This window comes from Aspergillus thermomutatus (assembly GCF_002237265.1).
Source record: "Aspergillus thermomutatus strain HMR AF 39 chromosome Unknown NODE_196, whole genome shotgun sequence".
Classification (NCBI taxonomy): Eukaryota; Fungi; Ascomycota; class Eurotiomycetes; order Eurotiales; family Aspergillaceae; genus Aspergillus; species Aspergillus thermomutatus.
In genome coordinates, this window is record NW_020798245.1 from 25,312 (window position 1) to 47,749 (window position 22,438).

Sequence of the window (22,438 nt, forward strand, 5' to 3'; positions counted from 1 at the left end):
ACGATAGGTAGCTCCGATCTTGTATGTTTCCAATTTCTCCGATACAGACGAGTCATGCAGTTTCGACTAGTCCAAGAAGGAAGTCTAATGTATCTCGATGAATCTGGTAGCATCTCGGGTGAAAGGAAAGAAGGTCTGATACTTTTTCAGACTATTAAAAAAGCGACATATACAGTCAGCCGTTGCGGGTAAAGTCTGATGTGCTGTTGAATGTAGGAGAGTCTTCGGGATGTCAATCTTTGCAATTCTATTGTGTCAATGGGGCGTTTTCATTCTTGTAGCAAGATGTCAATAAGACATCATATCATACCTCATACATTGCAAATTTGAGTGTACTGACCACGTTGGTTTCGCTCTCGTTCTTTCATTTTATCCACGTATCTTGGCAAGATACGCATATGATCCAGGTGGCTCCTCACTTGATAATCGTGTATAGACGAAAAGCGGCATGGCCTAGCAGCCTCCTTCCTGTCTCGTGCTCTGCGACTGCTCGGTCCAGGGCCGCTTGATTGGAATTTCAAATCGGAAATGTGTTTGCGGTCTCCCTTACCGGCAGGGAAGTGATCAATCTCCTAATACGAGTGCACAGAGCACGGTGCAGCGCCTAACAGTCCCCATCTCGAGTGCGATCAGTGGTTTGTCTGGTGGGTCTGAGCAGGGTACCTGCAGGGCTACGGAATACAGGTACATAGTAGCAGTATTGGGCTGGATGAGCATGGTGCCTGGGTGGGGTCTGGAGTGTATACCCTAGTTTCTCAAACTCTCTGTAATCTGTAACTATTGGTGGCCCAATTACAAGCTTTTAGTGGAAACAAGGGAAAATTAGCTTAGCGAGACATCGAACTATGCAATATTCCCCATCTTATGCACTAGTAATTGACTAGGAGTTCGCTGCAGCAGGCTTGTATTCTTCTAACACAGAAAAGCATCCATTACATGCGTCTCCACCCTCGTACCCAGGTGCTAATTTAGTATGATCATGAGAATAGCGTCTTTCTCTTTTTGCTTAGGTGCATGTTACTCTGGCTTTGAAGCAATTTTCGGAGTACAACGTATCCTCCGGGCCGGGCAGTCCGGACTGCTTCTTTAAGCACATGAAGAAACATGTGCTGCAAGCAAGTGACTTCATTGCTGGAATTGTGGAGAGCATATGAGGGACCAATTCGACGGGGTCAATCTGATGATTGTCTCGAGGTCGCGCTCTGCCACTGCTCGGTCCAAGACTGTTTGGTCGAAAGGATCCAGATTTGGTATTCGCATGTAGACACCCCTTTCGAGAAGGAAGTGAGCCATCTCGTAATTCCGACTGCTCAATGCATTGTGCAGCGCCGAACCGCCCCCGGCGCAAGCAGGATCCGCCCCATACTCGAAAAGCAGTCGGACCACTGCCATCTGCCTCTCCTTCATTTCCTGAGGCGACGAGCGGAGCTGTCTATGCAATTCCTGAGCCAGGGTATCGACCAGTACAATGGGCTCTTTCTTAATTCTTACCCCCCGACGGCCTGTACGATGCCCCTTTTCTGGAGGCCAGAGCCAGGCTGAGCTGGGCATCGGCTCCCATACGGTTGCGCTAGCAAGGGGCCCCCCTCTGTCGCTCTTAGTCATATTCGGGTTCGCGCCAGCCTCGAGCAGAAGCTTTGTCGCAGACACCTGTTTGAAGTTGGCCGCTATATCCAACGGAGTGGTGATGTTATCGTCCCTCTGGAAATTCACCTCGGCACCCGCGTCGAGCAACATGCGAATGACAGCCTCATTATGGGATCGTTTCACAGCTGCACACAGTGCTTCTCCGAGCTCGCGGCTCTTGACGGCGGGCCACAATCCGCGCCGTTCGACGTTGTCTAATAGTAATCGGACCAGCTCCGCATGTCCGCCGTGTGCAGCCCAGCAGATTGTGGAGGGGCCTACGATGTACCATGGGTCGACGCCCCGGCTGAGGAGTAACAACACGACCCCCATGCGATTCTCTACTGCTGCATGTCTGAGAAGTATATTGTAGTCTATCCCTTGCAGCCAGTCGCGCATTCCCGCGTCCAATAAAATCTCAACAATCTGCGCGTGGCCGTTGGCTGCGGCTTTGGCGATCGGATGATTGGTAATAGGTCTGACAACCTGTGGGATCTCAGCACCTGCCTGGAGCAGCTTCACCAGAGCGCCCAGTTGGCCGTTTTCTGCAGCCCATGCTAGAGCCGGTGATGGGATATAATGTTGCACGTGATAGCGGTAGAGAACGGAGTTTAGCTGGGAGTAGAGTAAACGGTTGGTTTGTGCAAGGGCGTTGATTGCACGCTGGGTATCCAAGTGCCCTGCTATCAACTGGATAATCTCGCCCGGCAGTCCAGAGAGGCTCATGACTTGGTTGGTCAACTTGGCGAGAGACGTGAGAAAGGTATTGTTAGAAAGAAGAAAGCGAATAGGTCCAGTATCTCCTCGTCTCCATCCAGGGAAAGTAGCGTCTAGATAACGAGGTTACGAGGGCAATAAGTCAACGCTTATTTATGTTTCATGAATCTATAATACGCAGTACCGTAACAAACTCCACTTAGATCGGTCATTCCTCGGCTAAAAACAATTAATAGAACCCAAGGATCAATACCTCCGTGCCTGATTACTGCGTATTATTGGAAATTCCGGTGTAAGAAAATCGGCTAACCCCTCGGCTTGCTGGGTTAAGAACTTAAGATCACAGTTCATTTCAGCACTCAGAAAAGGAAGGCAGATGACAGGAGCCAGGTTCGGTCCCTTGGTTCACTTGACTCTCTCATATTATTATCTATCTAGCCTCACCTGCTACACCTATTGTTAAAGATAATGCAGGTTGAAGGATATCATGGTGCCCTTGATATGTTATGTATGGCTTGAACTTCCGGCGATAGTAAATGTAGACAGAAATGCTAAATGATATTCCGTCTTATAGCTGCATACCATTTGCAAATATAAGTGATCAGCAGTTTTGTCAAGTAGATTGGGTGAAGATCTCGTTGCATCTCAACTAAGCACCGGCATCAACGTCCGAGGGATCCTGGCATTCTCCGCTACGCCAGTTACACTGGGATAAGTATAGACCTAGAAAGAAAGATTTTTTTTAGTTAACAAAGGACTTGCTTTCAGTAGTTGATAGTGGACATGGTCCATACCGGCATTGAAATAAGCAAATGTTTCTAATTAGACGTTTTGATCAGAATGACAGATCCCAAGCTTGGAGAGGTACCATAGATACCAAGGGCGCAAACTCACCAGCGTTTGTCATTGCACTAGCCCTTGTTGAGGTGTCTTGAGCCAGATCATAGCAGTTCTCCCATTTATAGGCCTCTGTCCCGCTGTCTTGTTGCTCGTCCTCTGTCGCGTGCATATTAGTATACCATATACGTCCCAATACATCCCCCTGCTGCTGGCATTGCAGTGGAATAAGGTTGTAGACTCACCCATGACGAATGATGAAGTAAAGAATGACTCAGTGTGCATCAATTCATGGAGGATAGTAACCTCCCCTGATGCACTAACAATATCATCCAAGTATTCGTCTAACATTTCATCGACGGTTCTGGTGGTCTGCTCGCTAAGATGTTCTATCCATCCGTCCTGGTCATCCCAGCAGACAGGGCAAATGGTCAAGACATCCATGGTGACACGGCCCGTCTTATCCGCCACAGTTTCTTGCATGAAGGCTCGAAGTCCCTCCTCGTCTGCACATTTGCCATTCATTTCGTTATCCACCATAGCCGGTACCGCGCTACTAGCGTAGACAACTGAAGTTAAGGTTAGCAGATAGCAACATGTGGTGAACGGACGGGGAGTATGGGTGGCAGGTTTTCCAACAGGGGCTTACCTTGCGTGCTGCCATCCTCCTTCTGATACTCAACTCTTACAAGATGGTCGTCATTGCAAAAAACATCAATGGCAAGGTCATCTTCACCGAGAGCACCCAGCAACTGTTGAGCATACCCTGCGGTAAGAAGAAGATTTTTATAGGGTTAATATATATATACTGGTCAATTTCTAACAGAGGCAAGAGCAACTCACAATCGATCTTGGTTATCCTGGTTTCCGCGGCTGTAATAGCGTCCTTGTCTGTTGGATCAAATATTCCATATAAAGCCATGAACAGGTCCAATTTTGCCTTGTCGTCAGTAGAAAGCTCTCGTCTGGCCGTGCCAAGATTGTTCTTGATCGTTGTCAGACCAGTTCTGGTGTTTGTGAGCTTCAGAAGGCTATTGTTAGTCTCACATAGAACTCTAGATGGAAAGACTTTACCGACCATGCTCGCAATATTGGTCATTGTTGCTTCGAGATACTGGGCGTTTGCAGCGGAACAACTAGCAGCATCGAGTGCCATGTTTTGTCTAGTCCATTGTGCAAGGGCTCCTGGCCAAAGATGAATGGCGACTATAAATCCAAGAAAAGTGGACAGAGGACCCTTTCCCCAATGCTTGAAAATCATGATCAACACCCTCTATCAGGCGGAACACAATGTGTATAGTTCTTCCAAGTTGGGCGTCTGGGAGACACAAGTTCTCTGCTACATTCTGGGACTAGACAGCATAATGTACTAATAAGTCTGGGACATGGCAATGCTCTTCCGATTACCCAACCTCTCCCGCTGCTATAGTCATTTGCTAAGAACGACCAAGAACCGTTCCCCTTCTCCTCTTCCATTGTCTTGTTGAAATTACAGGGCGAATAAATTTGACAATACAGCCTAGCATGAGAGATAGTTAGCAGCTATCCCTAGTTGAGAGAGAGAGTAGATAACTCATCTTGTAACGTTTCTGCGCATCCGAGTAGTTCCATCAATCACATATCCTTGTATTCTTGATAATTAGGAGATAGTTTGATCCTAGAAAATAGTTAGTGGTAAGGGAGACCCCCACTACATAGTGTATCATACTCAAGTGGGTATACACCCTTCACTTAGCATTGCGATGGAGATGCAGTAACTGAAATACTGTAGCACTGACAGAAGCGATATCTAGACGCTATTTTAGTCCAGACCTTAGGATGAGCGTTTTACCACCTTGTTTTTATTTCTCCAAACTTGCCCTTAACATGAAAAAAAAAGGCCCCTAAATAAGCTGCTTCTGCTCTCATATGAAGGCTAAATGAAAATCAGCATGAACCGCATCAATGTCGCGTCTCTTTTCATAAGCTCTGAAATCTAAAACTCCTCTCTACACCATAGGGTAGGCGTATTGAGTAATTACAAGGATATCAACTCAACACTACGGCATCTGAAACTGACCTCGGACTACGTACTCCGTAGAAGTATAGAGATCCAAAGCTCATTGGGCTCTTGCAAATAACCAAGAGTAACATGCCCTGCCCTGGAGGTCTAGGCCGACAAGCGACTCGCCAAGGAGGCTATTGTCAAGCATTGCCCAGCCCGTCAATCCGTCCGGGACTCCAGGTCCGCCGGTTAAGACCGCAGTGGATCCCAGGCCTCCCCCTGTGCTTGCGTCTCGGCAATAATGAAAACTAAATACCACCATACAGCCATATGTAATCCCTAGGCAAAAACTAGGTACATGGTTCGGACTTTGGACACCCTTTGGTCTAGTGGTATTATAGTTTTACCACCAGCAGAACAACATCCGCTCTGTGGTCCACATTTAGTCAATTTGGCCTCTAAAAAAATAGCTTGAGTATTCCTGCTTGGGCAATGATGGCGCTGATCCAGACTCTTACTGGTGGTCTTCCGTGCCGCAGATTGTTTGCAGTAGCCCAGCAGGGGATAATCATAAAATTAGGTAGGATTTCGCTTCTAAAGCAAGCTACAATAATGAATCCACGTCACCACAAGATACTAGTGCGTAGTCTATACAAGGGTATTGGCCGCTCACCGATACCGTTTCCAGCTTCTGAACTGAACTGGCCTCCTTCATCAGTCTAAGTCATGGTAATTTTCCTCGCTCGTGCCGATAACCGGCAGGATAGCCAGCGGAGATTGCGGTCCTACAGCCCGTCAATACGCCGAACGAATTTAGTCTATGGGACGGACTTTCAAGTGTACTGAGACAAAGGAGGCGTAATTGCACACTCGCATGACAAGCGAGTGCAGGAGAGGGGGATTGTAAGTCTGACTTGAAGCGGCGCACCATTAGTACAAGTATAGTATAAGAAGGGGAGAATCACTTCTCTCGGTTTTTCTACGAGCCATTGTAGTCTCGAAAACAAAATGAAGAGGCATCTCGCTGGGGTGCTTTCACTGAGTACTCTCTGGAGCACATTAGTTTGTGCCCAGACAGGCGGAACCGGCACCTGTTCCTCTACATCAGAGTGTGTCAGTGGCTGTTGCAGCACCAGTGGGTATTGTGGTTTTGGCCCGGACTTCTGCGGCGATAATGTATGTGTGTTGAACTGTGATGCAGTAGCCGAGTGTGGATGTATGTGATCCTTTTCCATTCCAAATCCCATCTGAAGTAAGGTGCGGTATTGACAACGGTCCTCAATAGCATATGCCGAGGTCACGAATGCGACCTGTCCATTAAATGTCTGCTGCTCACCATACGGGTAAGAGCTTTCTTCAAATGACCCCCCATGGTTTGTTTATCGACGGAGCCCCGTTGACATCAGATAGTTTCTGCGGGACAACAGAAGATTTCTGCGGCACCGGCTGCCAGAGTGGCTGTGATGCTGTGACTGAGCCGTAGGTTTTCCCATTATCATTCAGGTCTGGGGAGGCAGCACTGATGATATCGTTCAGTTCCTGCTCTGGGGCGTCGAGCGGTAGTATCTATATTGGGTATTATGAGGCATGGAATTATCAACACCCGTGTGATAATGTCCTGCCGTCGGATATCGACGTTGCTCCTTGGACTGTGTGTTACTCCCTTGTCTACTGTTAGCAATCCCACGAAGCTGACAAACAGTGACCAGCATCTGTTTTATGCGTTTGCCGGAATTGACAGTACAACCTCCAAGATTAAAACTATGTATCCCAATGACGACCAATATATCCCGGACTTTGTTGCACTGAAGAAGAAGAAGTCGAGCCTCAAGACCTATATCTCCGTCGGAGGCTGGGATCTTGGAGGAGGGATCTTCTCAGATATGGTCCGATTTTCCGGTACCCGTTCTGCATTTATTAACTCCGTGATCGATTTTATGGAAAAGTATGGGTTTGACGGAATTGACATCGATTGGGAATATCCTGCTGCATCCGACCGCGGTAAGTGAGCTCTATGGTGCTTGATCAAGCATTACGTTCGGAGCTGACCATTGAGACCTCGGATTTCAGGTGGACGTACTGCAGACACGGCAAATTATGTCTCCCTGCTCAAAGAGCTCAAGGAGGCGTGTGGCGACTCGTATGGAATCACAGTAACTCTGCCATCATCATACTGTAAGTGATCTCGAGGGCGTTGATCCTGATCTCGCAACTGACCATGACACCAGGGTATCTTCAGGGATTTGACGTTGTTTCCATGGCCGACTACGTGGACTACTTCAATTTCATGTCCTATGATATTCATGGCACATGGGACGGCAACAGCAACTATACGTCCTCCGTGGTCAATCCGCATACGAACCTGACCGGTAGGGCCCTTTATAACTCATTCCGATGAAGGAAAAAGCTAAATCTGTCTCCCAGAAATAACCGACGGCCTGGATCTGCTATGGAGAAATAACATCGACCCAGGTAAAGTCACCTTGGGACTAGGCTTCTATGGTCGTTCGTTTACTCTGAAGGACTCCGGCTGCAACACTCCTGGATGTGCCTTTGACACATCTGCGTACAGTGCTGGTGGAGCAGCGCCTGGCGCGTGCACCCAGACCAGTGGGATCCTGTCCGACTATGAAATAAACCGAATTCTCAAACAGTACAACCCCACAGTCCAGTACGATGCAGCGGCAGGTGTCAACTGGATTACATGGAATGAAAACCAATGGTACGTATACAGATTGCTTCACCCATTCTCTGACCGGGTTTCTCATACATTCATGTGAAGGGTCTCGTTTGATAATGCGAAGACACTGAAGCAAAAGGCCGATTTTGCCAATAGCAAGTGTTTCGGCGGTCTCTTCAGCTGGGCCCTGGATCTAGGGGGACCAGGATCCCTGGCGAATCCCAATGATTTGGATCCTTCTGATACGTCCATGGATGGGGCCATCACAGACGGCGGCAGTGATGGGACGGGAGCCTTTTACGTTGGCCAGGAAATCTACAAGTCCGACAGCAATACTGTCACGGGTATTGGTCCCATAAACATGATCTTTCCCCCGAGTAGCCTGGCCAGTTCCACGACTCTCTACCCGGGGACATTTGTGACTCCGCTCGAAGTGGCATGGCCCACAACTGTCACAGTCACCGTGAACGACACAGTCACAGTCACGACCACGGTCGTGCGCGTGATTGAGACAACCACCATCACACTTGACCCGATCATTACAGGGGCTATTCCGTGGTGGAACTGGAACATTACGTCTCAGAACCAGACAAACGGGTCAACCGTCCTGTTCCCGAGTTTCGGTATTGGTCCAGTTGTGATCTCGGATAACCCCAACCCGCTGAGTTCCAGTGTTGTCTCCCACACTGTGACATCTAACCGGACGATTATCGTGCCTCCATGGCCGTGGTCCACCACCTCGTTACCGACAACCGTCCCTACCGGACCGACAGTGCACTTCTCCGAAGGCTCACCTCCCAGCCCAACATGTACGGCAGGATGCGGGACCAAATGTACCACTTTCTGCGACGCGCCTTGCATGCTCGACTGTGACGTGGGCGATGGTGAATCGAGTGGCTTTGACGACCCGACAGACCCTGACCCGCCCCACAAGCAGAAGTGTGGTGGGCCCGACTGTAAGAATGGTGAATGTACCGGTTCTCTTTGCGTCATCTTTGGATGCACAGGAAACGACTGCGATGCAGAAAACGGTGTTTGCCTGGGGAGCGACTGCGAAGAGACGGGCTGCATGGGAGATGGCTGCAGCAAAGGAAGCTGTGAATCTGACCCCTGCCAGACGGTGGGATGTACCGGTAGCGACTGTAATGAAAGTGGAGGCTGCTTTGGATTGGAATGTATCTCCATAGGATGCATCGGGCCATTGTGCGACACCGCTGACGGAACTTGCAGTGGTTTCGACTGCCACAAGGTCTCATGCTCCGGACCCAACTGCAAGAATGGGTTGTGCACCGGTGAGGGTTGTACGAATGAGGACAATGACTGCGACGAGGAAGAGGCCGATATCTGTACCGAGTTTGTCTACAGCACGTTGGATACGGCTGTCTCAACATATACCACAATGACGAGCACCTCCTGCGACACAATCACTGCTTGCTATGCGGAGGCCACCACCACCACCACGACTATTTCTGAGGCATCGACCTACGCCGAGCCATTCAAGGCATGGGCGGGCTATACCGATACCGCGGTCATGGCCTCCGTGGCGAGCAAAATAGATGCCGACTTCAGAGCGGCGGAAGCTTCATGGACCACCACAACAACGACTACGACGACCAAATCTTCTACGACCACTTCGAGCACCTCAACATCAACGGGGCCTGCTGCTACGTCACTGGAAAACACGTCGCCAGATGAGGTCAGCTACACGTGCTCCGGGATGTCTAGAGAGTGTGGTATTTTCTTGCATCTTCATCAATTCTGCGATGTAGCCAAGAGCTATATCAGAGGGACTGAAGTATATGGGTAAGCACCACATGACATTTTCCCCTCCCTTTCTAGTCGAGCGTATCTTTTGCTATTCATCTTCCGCCAGTAGTTTGTCAAATGCTAAAACATGGATATGAATAGAACCACCTCCGCCAATACCAACACGGGCGAGTGTTATACAGACGGAAAGAATGCCGGCTTCGGCTGTGGGATTTTCGTCAAAGGTGACGGCTGTCAATTACTGGGCACCGCCATGCAGGCGTAAGTTAAGCGACTCTCTTTGGTGTAATGAGGAAATTTCTCTAGACTTCTTGGGATACTAATCAACGAGGATCAGTGCCTACGACCACCTCATGAATGCCGATCTCGGGGGCTGCAAGATCTGCGGCCAGGTTACCTTCTCCAACGGATGCAAGATGCGAGTCGACTATGTCAGCGGCTGCGGGACGGAGAACAATGGCCCTGTACAGTTCCTCACGCTGGATGACAGCGTCGTGTCCACCGCCACCAGTCCCGCCACTCTTGCTTCGGACTCACCGTCGTCCTCGTCTGCAATCCCCTGGTCATCGATCAGCGACGCGACAATGATATCCTCGAGTCAGATGGCATGAGTGGCTGTACTTTCTCCTTTTCTTCTTATAGCGCACGAAGTCATCTTCATTTCGCACTCTGTTGTACATACCGAACCCCTGGGTCTACCTTTGACTTCACAGGGGACACTCGCACACTGTCGAGGACCGTAGCTTGAGCCTCCAAGCCTGTTGAAGTATAACTCTGGTAGAATTAAGAAGAGGGTGGGGTATTTATTCTCATTCTCGAATGCCAAAGGGAATGGCCGCAGCTTCTACAATGGGAATGGGGAGCGACTGGGGCCTTATGAAACTGCCGTCACAAGAAAATTTCCTCTTGTTTTGTCTCGTACTCCTAGTCCAGTCTGTTCATATCGCTCCAGCAGAAAGACGCCTTTCTCTCTGTGTGCAAAGTCACGAGAATACAGCTATTCACAACTCTCGGACAGTTTACGTATCCAGTCAGGACCACGCCCATTGGACCCTCATGATGCCATAAACGTGATCTTGCTTGCTGCAATGGGACCTTTTTATAGTACTGACTGTTTATTGTCAGAACAGGCCTAGCTTGACGCACAATCGCTAAATTGGCTCCGAGAACCTCAACCAAGCTATAAATATGGCCCCGATCCCCTTCTCTGATTCCTGTCTTCCTCTTTGCCGCACTTCCCTCGAGACGAATCCTCAACTTAGTCATACAAAATGAGGCTCTTTGGACTCTCCACCCTCATCATTGCTGTGGGAAGCCGCCTCTTCACTGAGGCACAGGCCACTCCTAACCAACGTCTTCTTAAAAGAGTTGAGGCACATCAGCACTCCCACTACTATAGATCTCGCCCTATTAAGCATGCCATCGCAGAACCGAAAATGGAAAACATGACCAGTATGACCACAGACCAAAAGAACACATACTACAGCTCCAACTGGGCCGGTGTCGCCCTCCTCAACTCCAATCTCCCTTCCACGCCAGCCCTCACCTCTGTCGCGGCCACCCTCACCGTCCCCGTGCCCACCTCCTCGTCCACAAATGTTCAGGCCGCCTCCGCTTGGGTTGGCATTGACGGCTTCATTAATACAGCCGCCATCCTCCAGACAGGCATCGACATCGTCGCGTACAAAGGCGAACCGGGCTGCTACACCGCCTGGTACGAGTGGTACCCCGACAGCGCCGTCGATTTCGACCTCACAATCGATGCCGGCGACGTCGTCGTTGCGACGGTCTATTCGACTTCTGACTCGACGGGTGTGGCCATCATCCAGAACGAGAGCACCGGCGAGAGCGCAACGGCAACACTCCGTGCACCCCAGTCGACGGCCACGCTGACAGGTCAGTCAGCGGAGTGGATTGTGGAGGATTATCAGAGCGGGGGGTCAACAGTGTCCTTCTCGGATTTTGGGACCGTCACCTTTACCGGAGTTGTGGCGGGGGCAGAAGGGAATCAGACGTTTGGGGTTGAGGGCGACGGGGCTGCGGTGGTGGATATTTTGAGTGGAAATTCAATTGTTGCGGAGGGCAGTATCATCAGCTCGTCAGAGATCACGGTTCAGTATGTTTAGGAAAAATTAGATACTGCCTATCATCCATGTGTGGGTTGATGTGGGAAGGTTGGTCTATGGCAGCATCTTCCCCATATCTGTTGCCTCTCATTATTGCGTGTCAATTGACTTCTCCCTTAAGCAACAATCCACTCACAGTAGCAAATGATATAAAGTCGCAGTTGCACAGAGTTTGGATATATAAACAACCTCGCTGAAGCAGATCAAGGATCGCTACCTCACTGGAGACTCAAATGGTTATGATAGCTGGATATGCTAGGTGGGAGCACCCGCCTGGTGGCATACATGATGACCATGATTTCAGCCAGCCCTAGGACAAGAGCTCCTTCGAAAGTTCAATAAGTTCATAAGCTGCGAAGAGAAACGATGGCTAGACTTCTGAGAGGATAACTTTCTGTCAGGTTCACTCATCCTGAAACCATTTATCCTTCAACAGTTCCTGTGCTGTCGGTCTGTCCTATCTGCATGGTCTGTGAAATGAATTCACTATCTTTCTGGGACACTTCTCGTTCTGGTGTCCATGCAAAAGGAGTTGTTTGACGGAGGGATCTCATGCATCAGGTATAAAATGCCCATAACAGTTTTGCGGCTCGCAATCTGTTCGTACTTCTCCGGAAAGGGGCCCAAATAGCGGAACTGTTGCTTCAGAACCTCCAAGTTGTAGCCTTCGTGGTCATAAGGAACTGTGCGAGGTCGGAATAGGTTGAAGCCACTCCCGTATATCAGATTGATCAACCGAAACCAGGTTCTAGTTGTCTTGCTTGAATCAAAGATCTGCTAACTCACCACTGATCCAAAAGACCAAATATCTGTTACCGTGTTCGACGGCGTCTCCATAATTACTTCAGGACTGGATCACATAACTGCTCCTACAGGTGTACCACTCCTAGCGTAGTCGCAGTCCTCGGGAACACACGCCCCAAGATCACCGAGCTGGACCTCGGAGAACCTGCTGTCGCCCTTCTGGTAGTTAACGAAGATATTGTCAAGTTTGACATCTAAGTTATAGGTCTGTCAGCAGAATGTTATGGGAGAATTTGAATCAACCTGCCTGTATGCACGTATCCCTCTATGTGGAGTACATTCAATGCCTCCAATATATACCTTGCAATATTCTTTAGTTCCTTTCGATTGAGAGTTTTTTTATAGACAAATTGAAAAGATCATCACCCAGGTGTTTCAGGATGATGATGGGTGGTTTGGCGGGCTCCTGAACTTCATCTAGTAATGGCCGTAAACAATTTGTTAGATTTGGAATTGCTGTAGAACATCTCTCTCATTTTTGATGCGAAAATGGCCCTGCACTCCTTTGACCACAACTGTTTTCTTGCATTGATTCCTATCATAAATCAGCAGAGCACTCAGCACCAGGCTGAGTAACCTACTCTGTGAACCAAACCATCTCCTGAATCTGTTTCCTTATAATATATTGTCCCAGCCTCCCTCGAAGGGTCTGACCAACTTTGAGAGGAAACATATGGTCAAGAGCACAGTAACAAATGTATTTCGTGAGAGCCTGGACAGAATATCATCCATGTGAAGAGGCATGAGCATACCTTGCTACTAGCCGACAACTCCGTTTCCTTGAATTTACAAAAAAATGCGTCCATACCCCTCTATATATACTCCATGATATATGATAATCAGACCAACAAAGACCCCGCATTCGAGCTCACACAGCTTCCTGTCGCGTTTGTATCCTTCATCAGATAAACATACGCCTCCGCCACCTCCTCCACACTCCCCACCTTCCCCAGCGTGGTCCTCGTCGCCAGGAACTCCGCCACCTCATCCGAAAACAACCCTGTCTTCACAGGCCCAGGACTAACAAAATTCACCCGCAGCGGCTTCATATCCAACGCCAGACCCTGCACCATGCCATATAACCCAGCCGAATACCCCGCAATGACAGCCCAATCCGGCTGCGGCCGGTTCGCGACGGCGCCGCCCGTCAAGATCAGCGACGAGGTATACCCCGGCTTCAAAAACCGCAGGGCAAATTTAGCGATAAGCACCGGGAGAACGAAGCGGATGTGACCAGCCTTCTGGACGAACTGCAGATCGACGTCCTTGAGCGGTTTGACGGCCAAGGCGTCCCCGGCGGTGTAGACGATGTGATCGCAAGAGCCGATTTCCTCGAAGAGTTTGTGGAGGCGGTCCTCGACGTCCGGGAAAGAGAGATCGCAGGTGTGGCCTGTTACTTGCGCGGCGGGGTACTTTTCCTTCAGGGAGGACACGGCTTGAGTGATGCGGGAGGGGTTAGAGGAGGAGATGTGCACAATGGCGCCTTCGGAGAGACATTTGTCGGCGACGCCGTAGCCGATGCCGGTGCTTCCGCCGAAGATGACGATTGTGGTGTTCTTGATGGGGGCCATTTTGGTGTTTATTAGGATGAAGAACAAGGTGCTTAATTGTTCATGATGCCGTGATGGAAGCTTTATATGTCAATTTTACTGGATTATCAAGCAACCGGATTTAATACGGAGATAAAAGGTGTGGATCTCATTGAATTTTGATGTATTCTTTGCCGATTTGGTTGCCGGCTGTTCCGGCATTTGCCAGAGGGAGGGGATTGGATGACAAATTGACGATAATCCACCGAGGACTTGTATGCACTTCGAAGAACGAGTCATATATCCATAATTCCCAACGAAATACCGGTCAGGCTTGACCAACGACGGCGCAGATTGCTCGAGCAACATAGTCCACATTGCCCTCCGTCAGCCCACAAATACTCAGCCTGCCCGATGGCATCAGATATACATGATATTCCTCCCGTAACCTCCTCACCTGGTCCTCGTTCAGCCCAGTATAGCAGAACATCCCGATCTGCCTCTCAATAAACGACCAATCCCCGCAGGCCCCATACTCCTGCAGCTTGCCACGAAGCCGCGAACGCATAGTCTTGATCCTCGAGCTCATCGCGATCAGATCTCCCTCCCATTGGGCTTTCAGTTCCGGATCCCTAAGGACTGTCTCGACGATACTCGCCCCGAACTTGACAGGACTTGAGTACTCCGCTCTCGCCGTGAGAGTTAACCTGGATTTGGCTCCTTCAGTGGACAGGCCCGGGGGGACAACCAAATGCGGAGTGCTGATGCGTTCCGCTATACAGCCCGAAGTTCTTTGAGAAGGATTGCCCGACGCATATACTGGGGAGCTTCGAGTCCGCGTCTGAGAGCATCTGCTTGGTGAAGTACTGGATGGCCCACGCGTCTGCGTCAATGTCTCCCGTTGCGAACCTTTGGTAGGCACTGTCGAAGACGGGGAAGAGCTTCTTTTCCTTGACTAGGTCCGCTAGCTCGATCCACTGGGATTTTGTAAGGTCCGTGCCGGTAGGATTGTGGGCGCATGCTTGGAGGATGATGACGTTGTTCGGTTCGGCTGTAGTGTCAAGGAAGGATAGCATTGCCTCGAGGTCGACTGACTAAGTGGATGGTGAGTAGTATGGGTATTCATGCTGCGTTACAGCCGACCCTGCCGTTGCCCAGACGGTTTTATGGTTTACCCACGAAGGGTCCGGGATGAAGACTCGTTTGGGCTGGAGATGCTTCGACAGAAACGCAGTGGCTAGGTGATTAGCACCCGTACCGGAGACAGTCTGGAGACTGGCGATATTTGATGATAGCCGGTTGGTTATATCCGAGCTGAAAGTCAATGATTTCGCCAGGTCGATCATAGTGGGTGAACAGGTGATGCTCGGGCATTCAGGGCACTGGCTTGGAATAACAAAGCAATGGCCCATTTTCGGAGATTAATCACACTTTATCGGATGTACTTCTCGATGATCTCTGTCAAAAGGATCAAACGTCGGTCGCGTCAAATTCAAGCCAAGATATACTTGGAAATGTATCGCCTAAACATCAGCTCCTCGAGGTCCTTCCCGAGCACAGTGACACTGTCTCCAAGCACTCATACATATACAATAAGAAGGGTGCAAAATTTCTGGCCAAGGACGCACTGAGTAGCGTTCTTCAAACGCGGACAATGATTCGAGAAAACGGGCGCATATATCAGGGGCAGAAACTCGAGAGCTATATGCTACTTTGCGATGAACTGGAGCAGGACCGTCTTGACTTCTTCCATGCGGTATTCATGGTAGCTCTGCGCTCTACCCAATTACTCCATGTCCCTCATACCTCCAACGGTCGGTTCCTTGATCTGGGGTGGGGGACGGGAATCTGGGCGATTGAACTAGCAAAAGCATATCTAGATGCCTATGTTCTGGGGGTAGATATATCGGCCATCCAGCCAAAATCCATTCCACTAAACTGTGTTTTCAAGGCCCCATTTAATTACGAGCTCCCTTGGTTGATCGGCGAAGAACAGTGGGACATTATCCATATGCGAATGGGGTGCGGCAGCGTCGTGAACTGGCCCAACCTTTATAACAGAATCTTTAACCATCTCCGCTGTGGCGCTTGGTTTGAGCAGTTGGAGATAGATTTTGAGCCTCGTTGCGACAGTCGATCGCCGAAAGGAATTTGGCTCCCTTTGGCTTGAAGACTGCGACAAAGCAATCCGGAAGAGAGATTGCACATTCTCCCGAGCAAACATTGCACTGGCTACGGGAGGCTGGGTTTAGTTGTATCAGTCATGAGAAAGTTGTCCTGCCGCTGAATCCGTGGAAACAGCCCATCAACGATAGGGCAGTTGCCCGCTGGTACAGCACAGCCTTTGCCGAGAGTATTGAGCCACTTTGTTTGGCTCCCTTTGGCCGGGTGCATGGATGGACAAATGAGAAAATCCAGACGACTGTGGCCGCTACAATGGGAGAGGCCCTTGATGCTGATCTGGACGCCTTCCACACACTACATTTATATAAAGCACGAAAACCTGATCGGCAGCTCGGTTAGTCTGGTCTGTTTTTACTTTTCTCTTTGTTTCTTAAATCCTTTTCCCTTTGCCAAGCTGTGACTCTCAAATAGCTGATACTTGTCCTTTTTCTCTTATATCTCTCGTTAGACATCTGCCCGCAGTGGGCTGGTCTACTGCGTTAGCGTCAGCTTGTTGCTTGGAAAACAGGAGTCAGTCGTACGGTATCATCGAAGGCGAAGAACTTGTTGCCCTAATTCACTCAGACTTCTGCTCCTGACCCGCTTTTCGACCGAGCTGCAAGCCTCGCCTGTCTGTATGGTCGCCGTGAAGGGCAACCGCTTGCAGGCTTAGATGGTTTAGACTGTATCCGTAGATAACCTTGCCCGCAAGAACCTCCAAGCCCATAGCAAGTCAATGATCAGAATTTCCATGAAGGAAAACACCAAGCTACCCCCAAAAATCAAGCTATGGTAAGTCCACGCGTTTGCTGAATCGAGATTGGTTATCTGACAGGCAATAGCCCAGGGAAGGACATAGAAAATGTTTGAAACTAGAGACTGGCCTAAGTACCAGGATGTGCGAGTTGCTAGCAATATTGTCGCCAGTTGGGTCGACACAGCGTAGAGTATATAACACCTCAATGTCGTTCAGCCTGATGTGATTAAAAGGGAGTGTTGCCAGACATACTAGTCTATTGTTTGCCACATACGTGCCGCAATCTTGGAAACAGCTTCCGATTTGGAGAGAAAAAAAGTGAACGGCTCACAGCCGAATATCGACAAGAACATGTATAGAGGGATCTCGACAGCAATAGCTACTACCGCGGAGAGAATTGCTGGCCGTATCACCACTTTATAGAATGAGCCACATCCTATTGACTGTATGTAGGCAGAGGGATGAGACACTTGCCGTAGAGGTTTGTCGCGGACCAACGCTGGCCACTCAGATGCTTTAATTCCCCCCAATTATGGCCAATAAAAGTCAATGAAGTAGCTTCCAAAGCTTGAACTGGAACCATCACTAAACCCCATCGGATAGTCGTGAATACTCCCCACGCTGTGGCATAGTCCTCTGACAGGGCGACAATCCCAGTCACTAGCCATAGATATAGTGCATTCCGAATTGCCGACTCAAGAAAAGTGATAAAGCCGGGCCGAAGAAGCACCAGAAATTTTCGCAATGAAGGCATATTTCGAGAATGCCAGGAATACCCGTTTTCCTTAATTTGTGTGGCGGTGAAGAAGTACAACAGCCCAGAGGCTGCTGCAAGTACATCGCAGCTGAGGCGTATACCGGCCTGCATCTTTATATTCGCTGTCCAGCCGCCGACATGGAATTTAGAGATGATAAGGAGGTCCAGAATTATGTTCATAAGAACCTTGATAGAGCTGATCATAAGGGGAACATCAGGCTTATCCAGGGCCCTTGTGGCGTTAGAAACGGAGACTTCAATGGCAGAGCTCAAAGCTGAGAAGGCGCTAATGCGGATGTAAGTTATGCTAGCCATCTGAACATTGTGTGGGACGAAAGTAGCCGAGAAGGCTTTCGCCGCACTTGCGATGATGATACTCATGATGATTCCTAGAGTGGTCTGAAAGAGTATGAGGGTATGCGCTAACCCCACACGAAATTCGAGAGATTGAGTCCCTTTATCCGCGATGGTTACCCATACTGCACGGGGAAGTCCTTCATTCAGAACTTCCGTAATGGTACCGATATAAGTGTAGACGTCAGTTGTGATGACTAGGGAGGAGTCCATATTGGCAACCCATAACTTGACAAGAGTGCTATATAAGGCTGGAAGGAGGAATGCGCCTGTATTGAACAGTAATGTCCCCACGTAGCTGTATACTTTCAACATATGGCTCCAACCCCGTTCTAAAATCCGTAAGGGAACGCCTACCTGGAACGGTACCACCATCTCTCACTGACCGCCCATTTCAGGTCAAAAAAATTGGGGTGTCCGCAAACATGTTCCTCCCATGTGATATCGCACAGCTGCTCTTCAGCAGCGCTGATATCTTGGTTTGGCGCCATGATTAAAACGTTATGATATCTGATTCTCGATTTTGAGGACGAAGCGGACATATGCGGGGTAGATAAAGCAAATTTTGATCGAGGTTTCATCGATCCTCTGCCACCTTGCCAAGCAAGATCAGACCATTGCATCCAAGCTTAGTGGGCCCCGGCAGCCTGGTCCACGAACCCGTAGAGTTAAGGTCAGACGAGATATTAAATAATGTGAAGTGTTATCCAGTAAACCATTAAAACATTGTTTGCATGGGATGTATTCTGACCCCCTTATTTGACAAAACCCTGGGGCTTGTGGAAGTCTGCGCGACAAAGTTCTGAAAGCAAATCGTCTCTTAATTGACTGAGCATTGTTCTGACAGCCTGCCAGTTGCTATCTTGGATGGATACTACCAAAATAACTGAAACAAGTCCACAGACGCAAACGCGACATGCAAAGCGTATAGTCCATTTCTTCATCTCTTCTTCACTATCGGATCCGTAATTCAAGGATACACATTGTTCACTTATACGCACAGGACTTTCGAATTCAGCATTGTTGGTGGGTAGAGAGGTGTATGGATGGTGATTGCGCTGGGTTGTATCTGAACAGGAAATGCATGGTTGTATGAGTCAATCATACGCGATAACTAGTGAGTCACCTAGGTAGTATAGCGCACTGCCCCACTAAGTGCTCAAATATGTCGCTCCAGATGAACTACTAGATTCCCTCGGCTGGGTTGAACTATAGTGAAGTAACCGATCAGGAACACAGAAGATAGCTATCAGAGTAAAAAAATCAATTCTATGACCAGATACACTGCTATGACGTCGACTATTACTTCAATTTCAATAGATCTTCTCATGACAGTGGCCAGGGACATCCCTTGTGGATTGAAACAGAAATGCAATAGCCAGAGCGACCCAAATCAATCCGTCGACACCGTTCTTTCGCAATGACGCTTGGCCACAAGGATAAGCAGATATATGATAGTGGCAGCCATGATCATCGACCAGCAAAGATTAATCCACGTGCAAATTCACCCGCCTCAACGTCAATTAGTAGGCCTGCAATCGGATCGCCAATCAGCAAGCCCGTGGCCCAGCAGTAAAGCTCATTCCCATCCAGGTACCCACGATCTCGAGGGATGGGACAAGAGTGGCGATGACTGTAGGCGAAAGAGAGACCACCGCCCCCGAAAAGAATCCGTAAAGTATACAAAAAATGATGGGAGACCTCCAAGGTTGTCGATTGCGATCCATAAATAAGATATAGCTGCGCATGCGAGGGCGCAGAAGTTCGACGCCTCGAGAGCACCGAATCGGTCCGCTAGCAGTCAGGGGATAATGCGGCCGAAGACGGATGACGCATTGATGACCGACAGAAGGTAGAAAGAGATGTCATATGCGATCCCCATTGTACGGTGGGCATAGATTATGAGATAAAAAAAGGGATGTAGAGGCCAACAAACGCGAAGAAGGAACCGAAATTATACAGGACAAATAGGGAAGATTTGAACGCATCCGGGTCAAGCAGACGGCGCGATTTCTTCGATGGGGGTAACCGGCATTTCGCTATGAGCACACTGATCGACAATGTGGCCAGGGCAGTGAAGGCTATGACTCTGGTGGCCCATCCGGCGCCGACTTGTGGCTGGAGCCTTCGAAAGATGACAGGGTAGATCACGCTCCTAGACTCCCCCCAGCTGCCGTAACCCCCGTTGCAAGCGCTCTCTGGGTGCTGACATCAGTCGCGGCAATGGCAACGCTGGGAAAAAATAGGCATCCACATCCTAGTCCGACACATAGTCCCTGCGCGAGGAAGATCTGCCAATAGGTAGTGGCCAGACTAGTCATCATCATCCCGAAGACTGTCAAGAATGTCCCTGCCATAAGTAAGGGGTGAATGAATCCTCGATCAAATATCGGGTCACAGACGCTGCTGAAGAAAATGACAAGGAAGCCTTGGGATGTTCCGATCCATGAAATTTCGGAAGAGGATAGGAACGCAGGAGATCACTTTTTTATTAAGCCTGGTATGTTCCATATGTATTGACGATTCCTCTTACTCACGGTTAGCAGCTGCTCTGCTACGTCAACGATAGTAGTACCTACCAAGAACTGAAGAAACAGGTGCGCCCCGAGCACCTGTGACCAGGCTGCTAGTCCACCATTTGGGATAGGCGATGGTTCCTGCCGCTGCTGTGGCTCATTCCCATTGCTTTTCAATGGGCTAGCAGCGCCTTGCTCAATGTTGGTCTCTTTATCTGGCGGCATGGGGATGGACAGATTGGTAAAGCTTTGGTCGAAGATCTGACACCAAAGCACCGGTGTGGATAAGGGTGGCTCCGTCGATGCGCATCATATCGGCGAGTACAGAGCATGCCCTTGGCTTTAACATCAGAGCACAATCCATAGTCTAATGGAGAACATGCCAATGCCTTGATATTAGTGATGCATCAGCTCGCGTAGCGATCACTGGTTTACCCAATCGGGTAATTGTCGGTGGGCGACTTGCCCAAAAGGGTGAAGCATAACAAGCGGAATCCGTTGCATTAACGATGGGATCTCTCAGAACTGAATACGAATCTTCCATGTGTCCTACCTCGCACATACGAGGGATGCAGAGTCTGTTGAACTTTCATTTCACTCATCTCCTTCAAAAATGGTCTCATCGTCCCAAGTACCAGATGGCCTTGTCATTTCGGGCGGAAACACCTCTGCAGAGCGAACAGGGAGGAAGCTGCGCTCAGCTTGCGAATTGTGTCGCAGCGCTCGTGTAAAATGTGATGGTGGAAGTCTGTGCCAGAGATGCGGGAGAAAAGGCAAGCTTTGTCAATACAAGGCCTCGCTGAGAAGTGGTCGGATGAGGACAAGGCGCCCCCGTGGCACCTCTAGCGATACCATGTCAGCTACAGTGAGTAACCCAGAGTCAGTCATCATGGGATTGTGGAAATGCTATGCTTTCACCAGAGGTTACCAACCTATCACGGGGTGCGGATGGCGGGCCATCGAATATTGTGCAGTCCACTAACTTCGGAGTCGAATCTTTCGCAGTTACGGGTCTCAACTTCCCCAACGTCTTAACGAGCGACCTGGACTACCTTGAACTGCATGGTCTAGCCGTAAGTTTGTCTAACTTTTGGGACCACCATCTGCTGGGACTGACTCAAGCATACCCTTATAGAGCCGCAGACCGCTGAGAACACTGTCCCCAGCCGCGCTAACTTATGAACTGCTCGGCACCACCCTGGACCTGTATCGCAAGCAGAACCTTCCTGGCGCAAGGTCTCGCGATGTTCAAGAAAGCTTCCGAAAGATTCAAATTGGGGAGTCTCATGGTACAGTATTGGTTGTTATGATCTTTAATTAGTTATCACATGTGATCTTTTCCAGACGGAGAATCTCTTGTATCACTCAGGGATAAAAGGGATATACGGAATAACAAAAGGTGTTGGAGTATCATACCATGATCATGAATATGAAATGCTAGACTGACGAGCACATATTCAACAAGAGGTCACGAAGAGAAAAGGATGAAGATACTGGAAGCTCATCAGAAAAATAATATCATGTGCGTAATTCTATCTGCGGCGAACCTTCTTACCACCCCGGGTCTTTGAACTTCCATCTACCCCGTCCAAATTTTGCACGCCGATCACGGAGGCGAGAACTTCACTGAGCAGGCAGCTGCTGAGCTCTTCGGGAAAATAGTCCTCTCTTAGCGGTCATCCGGTAATCCCCACACTTCTCGCAATTCTGAGAGCTGCCTCCATGAGCTTCGAGCTGATGGTTAATCTCTGCCGTGCTGGATTTCCGGTCCCACTTGGCACATTCCCTTTTGAAACGATCGTATATCTTAACGTCGAAGGC

The 22,438-nt window shown here is 49.3% G+C and overlaps 8 protein-coding genes across 8 annotated transcripts; 3 read left to right on the forward strand and 5 right to left on the reverse strand.

Annotated features, from left to right (window-relative positions):
- Positions 1-1,125: 1,125 nt before the first annotated feature.
- CDV56_103714 (uncharacterized protein) lies at positions 1,126-2,352 on the reverse strand (the record flags this gene model as incomplete). Its single annotated transcript, XM_026757333.1, has 1 exon — positions 1,126-2,352. One exon carries the CDS (start codon positions 2,350-2,352, stop codon positions 1,126-1,128), a length of 1,227 nt encoding a protein of 408 aa, XP_026611955.1.
- Positions 2,353-3,178: 826 nt separating this feature from the next.
- Positions 3,179-4,279, reverse strand: CDV56_103926 (uncharacterized protein; the record flags this gene model as incomplete). Its single annotated transcript, XM_026757545.1, has 4 exons — positions 3,179-3,339; positions 3,426-3,749; positions 3,830-3,946; positions 4,024-4,279. 4 exons carry the CDS (start codon positions 4,277-4,279, stop codon positions 3,179-3,181), a joined length of 858 nt encoding a protein of 285 aa, XP_026611956.1.
- A 2,498-nt stretch (positions 4,280-6,777) lies between these two features.
- Positions 6,778-10,222, forward strand: CDV56_104274 (uncharacterized protein; the record flags this gene model as incomplete). The annotated part of the gene is made up of 7 exons (XM_026757893.1): positions 6,778-7,165; positions 7,235-7,339; positions 7,393-7,533; positions 7,589-7,886; positions 7,947-9,647; positions 9,753-9,872; positions 9,949-10,222. The coding sequence occupies 7 exons, from the start codon at positions 6,778-6,780 to the stop codon at positions 10,220-10,222; spliced, it is 3,027 nt and encodes a 1,008-aa protein (XP_026611957.1).
- A 660-nt stretch (positions 10,223-10,882) lies between these two features.
- On the forward strand, positions 10,883-12,739 carry CDV56_104662 (A4/G1 family peptidase; the record flags this gene model as incomplete). Its single annotated transcript, XM_026758281.1, has 2 exons — positions 10,883-11,727; positions 12,613-12,739. 2 exons carry the CDS (start codon positions 10,883-10,885, stop codon positions 12,737-12,739), a joined length of 972 nt encoding a protein of 323 aa, XP_026611958.1.
- Positions 12,740-13,380: 641 nt separating this feature from the next.
- CDV56_104877 (uncharacterized protein) lies at positions 13,381-14,112 on the reverse strand (the record flags this gene model as incomplete). The annotated part of the gene is made up of 1 exon (XM_026758496.1): positions 13,381-14,112. The coding sequence occupies one exon, from the start codon at positions 14,110-14,112 to the stop codon at positions 13,381-13,383; it is 732 nt and encodes a 243-aa protein (XP_026611959.1).
- A 286-nt stretch (positions 14,113-14,398) lies between these two features.
- On the reverse strand, positions 14,399-15,416 carry CDV56_104958 (uncharacterized protein; the record flags this gene model as incomplete). The annotated part of the gene is made up of 3 exons (XM_026758577.1): positions 14,399-14,844; positions 14,891-15,164; positions 15,246-15,416. 3 exons carry the CDS (start codon positions 15,414-15,416, stop codon positions 14,399-14,401), a joined length of 891 nt encoding a protein of 296 aa, XP_026611960.1.
- A 2,010-nt stretch (positions 15,417-17,426) lies between these two features.
- On the reverse strand, positions 17,427-18,592 carry CDV56_105190 (uncharacterized protein; the record flags this gene model as incomplete). Its single annotated transcript, XM_026758809.1, has 2 exons — positions 17,427-18,399; positions 18,459-18,592. 2 exons carry the CDS (start codon positions 18,590-18,592, stop codon positions 17,427-17,429), a joined length of 1,107 nt encoding a protein of 368 aa, XP_026611961.1.
- A 2,638-nt stretch (positions 18,593-21,230) lies between these two features.
- CDV56_105489 (Zn(II)2Cys6 transcription factor domain-containing protein) lies at positions 21,231-21,938 on the forward strand (the record flags this gene model as incomplete). The annotated part of the gene is made up of 3 exons (XM_026759108.1): positions 21,231-21,482; positions 21,541-21,690; positions 21,753-21,938. 3 exons carry the CDS (start codon positions 21,231-21,233, stop codon positions 21,936-21,938), a joined length of 588 nt encoding a protein of 195 aa, XP_026611962.1.
- Positions 21,939-22,438: the final 500 nt, after the last annotated feature.